The sequence below is a fragment of the Salvelinus namaycush genome, chromosome 21, assembly GCF_016432855.1.
Source record: "Salvelinus namaycush isolate Seneca chromosome 21, SaNama_1.0, whole genome shotgun sequence".
NCBI classification, from domain to species: domain Eukaryota; kingdom Metazoa; phylum Chordata; class Actinopteri; order Salmoniformes; family Salmonidae; genus Salvelinus; species Salvelinus namaycush.
The window spans coordinates 55,649,765-55,661,994 of NC_052327.1; the positions used below are offsets into that span (position 1 = coordinate 55,649,765).

General features: G+C 49.5%; 1 protein-coding gene across 1 annotated transcript in view; it reads left to right on the forward strand.

Moving 5' to 3' along the window:
* The window catches only part of LOC120065987 (anoctamin-3-like), a 109,227-nt gene that overhangs the window by 84,582 nt on the left and 12,415 nt on the right, over positions 1 to 12,230 (forward strand). Inside the window, exons 16-22 of the mRNA XM_039017026.1 lie at positions 898 to 980; positions 1,248 to 1,388; positions 2,404 to 2,568; positions 4,225 to 4,261; positions 5,221 to 5,332; positions 5,672 to 5,729; positions 8,506 to 8,603. Of these exons, the coding sequence (XP_038872954.1) occupies positions 898 to 980; positions 1,248 to 1,388; positions 2,404 to 2,568; positions 4,225 to 4,261; positions 5,221 to 5,332; positions 5,672 to 5,729; positions 8,506 to 8,603 (694 nt within the window). The remainder of the gene's footprint in view (positions 1 to 897; positions 981 to 1,247; positions 1,389 to 2,403; positions 2,569 to 4,224; positions 4,262 to 5,220; positions 5,333 to 5,671; positions 5,730 to 8,505; positions 8,604 to 12,230) is intronic.

Here is a 12,230-nt window from a genome sequence, read left to right on the forward strand (position 1 = left end):
TACGTGTCGTGTACGTGTCGTGTACGCGTCGTGTACGCGTCGTGTACGCGTCGTGTACGTGTCGTGTACGTGTCGTGTACGTGTCGTGTACGTGTCGTGTACGTGTCGTGTACGTGTCGTGTACGTGTCGTGTACGCGTCGTGTACGCGTCGTGTACGCGTCGTGTACGCGTCGTGTACGTGTCGTGTACGCGTCGTGTACGCGTCGTGTACGCGTCGTGTACGCGTCGTGTACGTGTCGTGTACGCGTCGTGTACGTGTCGTGTACGCGTCGTGTACGCGTCGTGTACGTGTCGTGTACGTGTCGTGTACGTGTCGTGTACGTGTCGTGTACGTGTGTAGATGAGGTGAAAGAACCCAGGCATCTAAAGCTCGTTTCCCCCGTCTACTCTCCCTCTGTAAACAGAAGTGGGTCAAGCTCCATTCAAGTTGAATCTTGCTGCACATTTAAAAATACATTTGAATCACTCTCTGAAGTCACCATGTTCTCATGTGTATCCGATGTTTCTGTGTTTAGGGAATGTGCTGTGGAGATATTTCCCCATTGAGAATTCAAATTTCAAGGTGGGCCCTCCCACAATTGTCAAAGATATGGACTTTAAGTACCCTCCCAAGAGACGTCAGACACCCCCAAGAGACGTCAGACACCCCCAAGAGACGTCAGACACCCCCAAGAGACGTCAGACACCCCCAAGAGCTATCGTTCCACTCCTTGCCAATCGTCATGCCAAACATGACATGTCACGGAGTACAAGGAGTGGAATATGAGCAAAAACAGGTTCAGAAATTCAGGCTACTGGAATAAATCACGCAAGTCATTCCACGAAGGTTAATCAATCCCTCCTCTCCGTGTTCCGTGTTCCGTGTTCCGTGTTCTGTTGGAATGTTGTCCCTGTAGCCACGGTGTTCCTGGAGTTCTGGAAGAGGAGGAGGGCGGAGTTGACGTATGACTGGGACCTCATCGACTGGGAGGAGGAAGAGGTTTGATCCAGACAGAAGTATATGTTTTTATTCATGTGAAATAATGTCAGAGACATCTCCACATGTATGTACACTAGTGTTCAGCCATTTCTCATTGAGCAATATCTGGTTATTTCATATGATTTCACATCATATTCAGCTATTTCAATGTTTCTTATGATACAGTCAAGCATTGTGTGGAAGGGAGGTATCTTTTGATTGGCTCCAGTCAGAAATATCAGCGTAATTGAAATTATATACTGCAGTGGTATGTGTGTTTTTTCCCAGGAAAATCTGCGGCCCCAGTTCGAAGCCAAGTACTCCAGGTTAGAGAGAGTAAACCATATCTCTGGCAAGCCGGAGCCCTTCCAGCCCTTCACTGACAAACTCAGCCGGCTCATGATCTCTGTGTCTGGCGTCTTCTTCATGGTAAGACCTCGTCATCACATGAGTTATCAGGCTGTACTGTGGGGTCTGTGTCTTTCTGTTTGTGTCTGGGATCTCCTTCACAGCTAAGACCTTCCATCACACAAATAAAAAGGCTTTTATTGTGGATCTATCCTCAGTGTGTACATATACTGTAAGGGTTTGGGGTCAATTCCATTTCAATTCAGTACATTCTAGAAGTACACTGAAATGTTTTGGAATTTCGGTTTACTTTCTAAATTGACTGAATTGTAAAATGAACTGACCCCTCCCCCACAACCCTTGAACACAGTTTTCTACCTACTAGAGTGATGATCTTTCTAGCAGCCTACTACCACCCACTGGTGGAGAGGACCCATCAATACAACAGCCACTCCTTGGAAACAGTGACTCTGCCCCTCTGTTGTTGTGATATTGTTGCTCATCACTCAACTACAATAGGACGCGTCTAGAGTCTGTGACATGTAACAGTGAGTCATTGTTGAACAATGTTGCTCCATAGAGTCTAGACATTGTAAACACATGTTCCCGGACCCAGCCAGGATGTATTACCCCCAAAACGGACACGTTCCCAGAACTAGCCAGGATGTATTACCCCCAAAACGGACACATTCCCAGACCCAGCCAGGATGTATTACCCCAAAACGGACACGTTCCCAGAACTAGCCAGGATGTATTACCCCCAAAACGGACACGTTCCCAGACCCAGCCAGGATGTATTACCCCCAAAACTGACACGTTCCCAGAACTAGCCAGGATGTATTACCCCCAAAACGGACACATTCCCAGACCCAGCCAGGATGTATTACCCCAAAACGGACACGTTCCCAGAACTAGCCAGGATGTATTACCCCCAAAACGGACACGTTCCCAGAACTAGCCAGGATGTATTACCCCAAAACTGACAGCCTCATAAGTAGTCTAGTTCTGCTGTCTATTTCTGTCTCTCGCCCCCTCCACTTTCTACCTGTGTCTGTCTGTGTATCTGTGTGTGTTTATGTGTGTGTCTCCTTTCCAGATTTCTCTGGTCCTGACAGCGGTGTTTGCGGTGGTGGTGTTCCGACTGATTGCCATGGAGAAGTTTGCATCGATCGACTGGGAGTTTGTCAAGAAGAACTGGCCGTTTGCAACCTCTGGAACCGGAGTCTGTGTCAACTTCATGATCATCATGTCTCTGAATGTGGTGGGTTCTGGCCCTATAACCCTCTGGAACCAGAGTCTGTGTCAACTTCATGATCATGTCTCATTGTGGTGGGTTCTGGCCCTATAACCCTCTGGAACCAGAGTCTGTGTCAACTTCATGATCATCATGTCTCTGAATGTGGTGGGTTCTGGCCCTATAACCCTCTGGAACCAGAGTCTGTGTCAACTTCATGATCATGTCTCATTGTGGTGGGTTCTGGCCCTATAACCCTCTGGAACCAGAGTCTGTGTCAACTTCATGATCATGTCTCATTGTGGTGGGTTCTGGCCCTATAACCCTCTGGAACCAGAGTCTGTGTCAACTTCATGATCATCATGTCTCTGAATGTGGTGGGTTCTGGCCCTATAACCCTCTGGAACCAGAGTCTGTGTCAACTTCATGATCATGTCTCATTGTGGTGGGTTCTGGCCCTATAACCCTCTGGAACCAGAGTCTGTATCAACTTCATGATCATGTCTCATTGTGGTGGGTTCTGGCCCTATAACCCTCTGGAACCAGAGTCTGTGTCAACTTCATGATCATGTCTCATTGTGGTGGGTTCTGGCCCTATAACCCTCTGGAACCAGAGTCTGTATCAACTTCATGATCATGTCTCATTGTGGTGGGTTCTGGCCCTATAACCCTCTGGAACCAGAGTCTATATCAACTTCATGATCATGTCTCGTTGTAGTGGGTTCTGGCCCTATAACCCTCTGGAACCAGAGTCTGTATCAACTTCATGATCATGTCTCATTGTGGTGGGTTCTGGCCCTATAACCCTCTGGAACCAGAGTCTGTATCAACTTCATGATCATGTCTCATTGTGGTGGGTTCTGGCCCTATAACCCTCTGGAACCAGAGTCTGTATCAACTTCATGTCCCTCAATGTGATCGATGTCTTGCCAAACTGTTAAGCCAAGCCACCTCATCCACAGTCGTACAGGATATTGTTGCATATTGATCCACGGGCAAATTGTAACTTTCTGATCACCATGTCTGTGAATGTGATGGGTATCTGGGTGGGTATCTGTAATGTGATGGGTATCTGGGTGGGTATCTGTAATGTGATGGGTATCTGTAATGTGATGGGTATCTAATGTGATGGGTATCTGGGTGGGTATCTGTAATGTGATGGTTATCTGGGTGGGTATCTGTAATGTGATGGGTATCTGGGTGGGTATCTGTAAAGTGATGGGTATCTGTAATGTGATGGGTATCTGTAATGTGATGGGTATCTGGGTGGGTATCTGTAATGTGATGGGTATCTGGGTGGGTATCTGTAATGTGATGGGTATCTAGGTGGGTATCTGTAATGTGATGGGTATCTGGGTGGGTATCTGTAATGTGATGGGTATCTGGGTGGGTATCTGTAATGTGATGGGTATCTGGGTGGGTATCTGTGATGGGTATCTGGGTGGGTATCTGTAATGTGATGGGTATCTGGGTGGGTATCTGTAATGTGATGGGTATCTGGGTGGGTATCTGTAATGTGATGGGTATCTGGGTGGGTATCTGTAATGTGATGGGTATCTGGGTGGGTATCTGTAATGTGATGGGTATCTGTGATGGGTATCTGTAATGTGATGGGTATCTGTGATGGGTATCTGTAATGTGATGGGTATCTGTCTCAAAACATCTTTGTTATTCTCTCTTCAGGTATATGAAAAGGTGGCTTACCTTCTCACCAATTTAGGTGAGCAGAACCCTTGTTAACGTTACACATATGTTGCTTCAGAGGTACATGTCACCTTCTGTCATCTCTCTATCTCTCTCCCCCTTCCTCCCTCTCTTCCTCTCTCCCCCTTCCTCCCTCTCTTCCTCCCTCTCTTCCTCTCTCTCTCTCTCTCTCCCTCTCTCCCTCTCTCCCTCTCTCCCTCTCTCCCTCTCCCTCTCTCCCTCTCTCCCTCTCCCTCTCTCCCTCTCTCCCTCTCTCCCTCTCCCTCTCTCCCCCTCGCTCTCTCCCCCTCGCTCTCTCCCCCTCGCTCTCTCCCCCTCGCTCTCTCCCCCTCGCTCTCTCCCCCTCGCTCTCTCCCCCTCGCTCTCTCCCTCTCGCTCTCTCCCGCTCTCTCTCTCCCCCTCGCTCTCTCCCGCTCTCCCCCTTCCTCTCTCTCTTCCTCTCTCTCTTCCTCTCTCTTCCTCTCTCTCTTTCTCTCTCTCTTCCTCCCTCCCTCCCTCTCTCTCTCTCTCTCTCTCTCTCTCTCTCTCTCTCTCTCTCCCCCTCGCTCTCTCCCCCCCGCTCTCTCTCTCTCTCTCTCTCTCTCCCCCTCGCTCTCTCCCCCCCGCTCTCTCCCCCCCGCTCTCTCTCTCTCTCTCTCTCCCTCTCTCTCTCCCCCTTCCTCCTTCCCTCCTTCCCTCCCTCCCTCCCTCCCTCCCTCCCTCCCTCCCTCCCTCCCTCCCTCCCTCCCTCCCTCCCTCTCTCTCTTTCCCTCCCTCTCCCCCTCGCTCTCCCCCTCGCTCTCTCCCTCTCTCTGCCTCCCTCTCTCTGCCTCCCTCTCTCTCTCCCTCCCTCTCTCTCTCCCTCTCCCCCTCGCTCTCTCCCTACCTCTCTCTCCCTCCACCTCTCCCTCTCTCTCTCTCTCTCCCCCTCCCTCCCTCCCTCTCTCTCTCTCCCTCCCTCCCTCCCTCTCTCTCTCCCCCTCCTTCTCTCTGTAGAACACCCACGGACTGAGTCAGAATGGGAGAACAGTTTTTCTCTCAAGATGTTTCTCTTCCAGTTTGTAAACTTGAACAGCTCTACGTTCTACATCGCTTTCTTCCTTGGAAGGTAACTATTAAAGGTCACCTTAATAAATGTCATAACAGACGGGGGGGGGGGGGGTTGGAAGACGCCCTCAATAAATATAACAGCAGAAGTTCTACATGCTCCCCTCTCCATTGCAGGTTCTCTTTTCGAATAGAATAAACAATTTGTTCTTACAATCTCATGATTCCTCAGATTCCCCGAATATGTTGATTCACCAAATAAGTTGTCTGTGTGAGTAAGGTTCTGTGAAAGTTTCAATCCCCCCCCCCCCCCCCCCCCCCCCAGCTCACAGTTAGTTCTGTGTTGAACTGTCCCGGAGAATTAAACTGAAGCTAATATCTTCACTCTGACTGTGTTTAGGTTCGCCGGCAGACCAGGGAAATATAACAAACTGTTCAATAGATGGAGACTGGAGGAGGTGAGTGGAGTCAGGAAGCAATCCAGCAACTAAACCATGGTCTGTGTTCTAAAGGTCTCCCTGTTCCCTGTAGAGGGCTCTGGTCTCCCTGTTCCCTGTAGAGAGCTCTGGTCTCCCTGTTCCCTGTAGAGGGCTCTGGTCTCCCTGTTCCCTGTAGAGGGCTCTGGTCTCCCTGTTCCCTGTAGAGAGCTCTGGTCTCCCTGTTCCCTGTAGAGGGCTCTGGTCTCCCTGTTCCCTGTAGAGAGCTCTGGTCTCCCTGTTCCCTGTAGAGAGCTCTGGTCTCCCTGTTCCCTGTAGAGAGCTCTGATCTCCCTGTTCCCTGTAGAGAGCTCTGATCTCCCTGTTCCCTGTAGAGAGCTCTGATCTCCCTGTTCCCTGTAGAGAGCTCTGATCTCCCTGTTCCCTGTAGAGAGCTCTGGTCTCCCTGTTCCCTGTAGAGGGCTCTGGTCACCCTGTTCCCTGTAGAGAGCTCTGATCTCCCTGTTCCCTGTAGAGGGCTCTGGTCACCCTGTTCCCTGTGGAGAGCTCTGGTCTCCCTGTTCCCTGTAGAGAGCTCTGATCTCCCTGTTCCCTGTAGAGAGCTCTGGTCTCCCTGTTCCCTGTAGAGAGCTCTGGTCACCCTGTTCCCTGTAGAGAGCTCTGGTCACCCTGTTCCCTGTAGAGAGCTCTGGTCACCCTGTTCCCTGTAGAGAGCTCTGGTCACCCTGTTCCCTGTAGAGAGCTCTGGTCACCCTGTTCCCTGTAGAGAGCTCTGGTCACCCTATTCCCTGAAGAGGACTCTGGTCACCCTGTTCCCTGTAGAGAGCTCTGGTCACCCTGTTTCCTGAAGAGAGGTCTGGTCACCCTGTTCCCTGAAGAGGACTCTGGTCACCCTGTTCCCTGTAGAGAGCTCTGGTCTCCCTGTTCCCTGTAGAGAGCTCTGGTCACCCTGTTCCCTGTAGAGGGCTCTGGTCACCCTGTTCCCTGTAGAGAGCTCTGGTCACCCTGTTCCCTGTAGAGAGCTCTGGTCACCCTGTTCCCTGTAGAGAGCTCTGGTCACCCTGTTCCCTGAAGAGGACTCTGGTCACCCTGTTCCCTGTAGAGGACTCTGGTCACCCTGTTCCCTTTAGAGAGCTCTGGTCACCCTGTTCCCTGTAGAGAGCTCTGGTCACCCTGTTCCCTGTAGAGAGCTCTGGTCACCCTGTTCCCTGTAGAGAGCTCTGGTCACCCTGTTCCCTGTAGAGAGCTCTGGTCACCCTGTTCCCTGTAGAGAGCTCTGGTCACCCTATTCCCTGAAGAGGACTCTGGTCACCCTGTTCCCTGTAGAGAGCTCTGGTCACCCTGTTTCCTGAAGAGAGGTCTGGTCACCCTGTTCCCTGAAGAGGACTCTGGTCACCCTGTTCCCTGTAGAGAGCTCTGGTCTCCCTGTTCCCTGTAGAGAGCTCTGGTCACCCTGTTCCCTGTAGAGGGCTCTGGTCACCCTGTTCCCTGTAGAGAGCTCTGGTCACCCTGTTCCCTGTAGAGAGCTCTGGTCACCCTGTTCCCTGAAGAGGACTCTGGTCACCCTGTTCCCTGAAGAGGACTCTGGTCACCCTGTTCCCTGTAGAGGACTCTGGTCACCCTGTTCCCTTTAGAGAGCTCTGGTCACCCTGTTCCCTGTGGAGAGCTCTGGTCTCCCTGTTCCCTGTAGAGAGCTCTGATCTCCCTGTTCCCTGTAGAGAGCTCTGGTCTCCCTGTTCCCTGTAGAGAGCTCTGATCTCCCTGTTCCCTGTAGAGAGCTCTGATCTCCCTGTTCCCTGTAGAGAGCTCTGGTCTCCCTGTTCCCTGTAGAGAGCTCTGGTCTCCCTGTTCCCTGTAGAGAGCTCTGGTCTCCCTGTTCCCTGTAGAGAGCTCTGGTCACCCTGTTCCCTGTAGAGAGCTCTGGTCACCCTGTTCCCTGTAGAGAGCTCTGGTCACCCTGTTCCCTGTAGAGAGCTCTGGTCACCCTATTCCCTGAAGAGGACTCTGGTCACCCTGTTCCCTGTAGAGAGGTCTGGTCACCCTGTTCCCTGAAGAGGACTCTGGTCACCCTGTTCCCTGTAGAGAGCTCTGGTCTCCCTGTTCCCTGTAGAGAGCTCTGGTCACCCTGTTCCCTGTAGAGGGCTCTGGTCACCCTGTTCCCTGTAGAGAGCTCTGGTCACCCTGTTCCCTGTAGAGAGCTCTGGTCTCCCTGTTCCCTGAAGAGGACTCTGGTCTCCCTGTTCCCTGTAGAGGACTCTGGTCACCCTGTTCCCTGTAGAGGGCTCTGGTCACCCTGTTCCCTGTAGAGGACTCTGGTCTGCATTATATAAGCGAAGAAATAATAATTTAAAAGGTTATTATTTAAACACTGTTAAGGCTGCTTATTGCCTCTCCATTTGAGGGGAGATTTTACGGTAGTGATTAATCAACGCGCCATATTCGTTTTTACTCCTGTATAACATGTAATCATTCCTTTGTCGTAAAATCTCACCATTAATCTCTTTCATAACTAATCAATTATGGTTTGTAACAGTGCTAAAAACAAACACTGGTTTGAAATGGCTGGCATGCATCACCCATTGAATTCGAGTTGTCAATTAAAAGTGACTAATGAAGCTCTCTCTGATTTTTATAAAGCAGGAGGTTTTATATGAATATAATACTTTGGGATTGTTTTACTTTGTGTTCTATTTTATTCAGTTGCAGTAAATCTGGTGACGTGGATGTTACTGTTTTTGTGGTTTCTTTCACTCAGTGATTTGTACTGTAATTAATAGTTGTTGGTTTTTATTTCCAGTGCCACCCCAGTGGTTGTCTGATCGATCTGTGTCTACAAATGGGAGTCATCATGGTACTAAAACAAACCTGGAACAACTTCATGGAGCTGGGTTATCCGTAAGGACCGTGGAATTACTGTCTCTCACACACACACTCTGTGTCTCTCTGTCTCTCTCTCTCTGTCTCTCCTATTCTGTCTCTCTCTCTCTCTGTCTGTCTCTCTCTCGCTCTCCTACTCTGTCTCTCTGTCTCTCTGTCTCTCTCTCTCTCTCTCTCGCTCTCTCTCCTACTCTGTCTCTCTCTCGCTCTCCTACTCTGTCTCTCTCTCTCTCTCTCTCTCTCTCTCTCTCTCTCTCTCTCTCTCTCTCTCTCTCTCTCGCTCTCCTACTCTGTCTCTCTCTCTCTCTGTCTCTCTCTGTCTCTCTCTCGCTCTCCCACTCTGTCTGTCTGTCTCTCTCCCTCTCTGTCTGCCTCTCTCTCTGTCTCTCTCTCGCGCTCTCCCTCTCTGTCTGCCTCTCTCTCTCTCTCTGTCTCTCCCTCTGTCTCTCTCTCTCTCTGTCTCTCTCTCTCTCGCTCTCCTACTCTGTCTCTCTCTGTCTCTCTCTCTCTCTCTCTCTCTCTGTCTCTCTCTCGCTCTCCCACTCTGTCTGTCTGTCTCTCTCCCTCTCTGTCTGCCTCTCTCTCTGTCTCTGTCTCTCTCTCTGTCTCTCTCCCTCTCTCCCTCTGTCTCTGTCTCTGTCTCTCTCTCTCTCTCGCTCTCGCTCTCCTACTCTGTCTCTCTCCTACTCTGTCTCTCTCCCTCTCTGTCTGCCTCTCTCTCTGTCTCTCTGTCTCTCTCTCTCTCTGTCTCTCGCGCTCTCCCTCTCTGTCTGCCTCTCTCTCTGTCTCTCTCTCCCTCTCCCTCTGTCTCTCCCTCTGTCTCTGTCTCTCTCTCGCTCTCCTACTCTGTCTCTCTCCCTCTCCCTCTCCCTCTGTCTCTCCCTCTGTCTCTGTCTCTCCCTCTCTCTCCCTCTCTGTCTGTCTGTCTCTCTCCCTCTGTCTCTCTCTCTCTCTGTCTCTCCCTCTCCCTCTCCCTCTGTCTCTCGCTCTCGCTCTCCTACTCTGTCTCTCTCCCTCTCCCTCTGTCTCTCCCTCTCTCTCCCTCTCTGTCTCTCTCTCCCCCTCCCTCTGTCTCTGTCTGTCTCTCGTGCTCTCCCTTTCTGTCTGCCTCTCTCCCTCTCTGTCTGCCTCTCTCTCTGTCTCTCTCTCCCTCTCCCTCTGTCTCTCTCGCGCTCTCCCTCTCTGTCTGCCTCTGTCTCTGTCTCTCCCTCTGTCTCTCTCTCTGTCTCTCTCTCCCTCTCCCTCTGTCTGTCTCTCGCGCTCTCCCTCTCTGTCTGCCTCTCTCTCTGTCTCTGTCTCTCCCTCTGTCTCTGTCTCTGTCTCTGTCTCTCCCTCTCCCTCTCTCTCTGTCTCTCCCTCTCCCTCTCCCTCTCCCTCTGTCTCTCTCTCTCAGAGATGAAAAGGGTCCCTGAACATGACAGACACAAGTACGAGACACGAGTCAACAAGTATTCAAGCCCTTTGTTATGGAAAACCTAAATAAATGAAGGATTAAACATGTGCTTAACGGGCCTCCCGGGTGGCGCAGTGGTCTAGGGCACTGCATCGCAGTGCTAACTGCGCCACCAGAGTCTCTGGGTTCGCGCCCAGGCTCTGTCGCAGCCGGCCGCGACCGGGAGGTCCGTGGGGCGACGCACAATTGGGCTAGCGTCGTCCGGGTTAGGGAGGGTTTGGCCGGTAGGGATATCCTTGTCTCATCGCGCTCCAGTGACTCCTGTGGCGGGCCGGGCGCAGTGCGCGCTAACCAAGGGGGCCAGGTGCACGGTGTTTCCTCCGACACATTGGTGCGGCTGGCTTCCGGGTTGGAGGCGCGCTGTGTTAAGAAGCAGTGCGGCTTGGTTGGGTTGTGCTTCGGAGGACGCATGGCTTTCGACCTTCGTCTCTCCCGAGCCCGTACGGGAGTTGTAGCGATGAGACAAGATAGTAATTACTAGCGATTGGATACCACGAAAATTGGGGAGAAAAGGGGATAAAAAAAAAATAATAATAATAATAAATAAAAAAACATGTGCTTAACAAGTCACATAATAATAACATGGACTCATGCAACTTATAAATAGTGTTTAACATTATGTTTGAATGACTACATCATATCTGTATCCCACACATACAATTATCTGCAAATATCCGTCCAGCAGTGAATTTCAAACACAGATTCAACCACAAAGACCAGGGAGGTTTTCCAATGCCTCGCAAAGAAGGGCTCCTATTGGTAGATGGGTAATACAAAAAAAGAAGCATGGTGAAGTTATTATTGACATTTTGGATGGTGTATCAAAACACCCAGTCAATACAAAGATACAGGCGTCCTTCCTAACTCAGTTGCCAGAGAGGAAGGAAACTGCTCAGGTATTTCACCATGAGGCCAATGGTGACTTTAATACAGTTACATAGTTTAATGGCTGTGATGGAAAATAACTGAGGATGAATCAACAACATTGTACTTAATTGACAGAGTGAAAAGAAGGAATCCTGTACAGAATAAAAACACTAGAAAACATGCATCCTGTTTGCAACAAGGCACTAAAGTAATACTGCAAAAAATGTGGAAAAGCAATTCACTTTTTGTCCTGAATACAAAGTGTTATGTTTGGGGCAAATCCAATACAACAATTTACTGAGTACCACTCTCCATATGTTGAAGCATAGAGGTGGCTGCATCATGTCATGGGTAAAACTATTTTGATGTTGCCAATTATTTTAATGATTACTTCATTGACAAAGTGGGCAAACTTAAGACAGGAAATGCCAACAATGAACAGTGAGCCATTGTATTCATGCAATAAACAAACTAATAATGAAAGAAAAGCATTGTAAGTTTGAATTGATTAAAGTTAGTGTGGGAGAGGTGGAAAAATTACTGTTATTGATCAATAATGACAAACCTCCAGGCATTGACAACTTAGATGGAAAGCTAGTGAAGATGGTAACTGACTCTACAGCCACTCCTGTCTGTCATATCTTTAATCTGAGCCTAGAGGAAAGTCTTTGTCCTCAGGCCTGGCGGGAATCCAAAGTAATACCGCTACCCAAGAGTGGTAAAGTGTCCTTTACTGGTTCTAACAGCAGACCTATCAGCTTGCTGCCAGCTCTTAGCAAACTGTTGTAAAAAATGGTGTTTGACCAAATACAATGCTACTTCTTTGTAAACAAATTGACAAAAGACTTTCAGCATGCTTATAGAGTAGGGCACGCAACATGTACTGCACTGATACAAATGACTGATGATTTGTTGAAAGAAATTGATAATAAGAAGGATTGTGGGAGCTGTACTGTTAGATTTCAGTGCAGCCTTTGATAGTATTGACCATAACCTGTTGTTGAAAAACTTATGTGCTATGGCTTTTCAACCTCAGCCATATCGTGGAATCAGAGCTATCTCTCTAATAGAACTCAAAGGGTTTTCTTTAATAGAATCCTCTAATGTCAAACATGCAAAGTGTGGTGTACCGCAGGGCAGCTCTCTAGGACCCCTACTCTTTTCAATTTTTACCAATGACCTGCCACTGGCATTAAACAAAGCATGTGTGTCCATGTATGCAGATGACTCAGCCACATACGCATTAGCAACCACATTTAAAGAAGTCACTGAAACCTTTAACAAAGAGTTCAACTGTGGATAGATGGTAACCGCGAACCACCGCA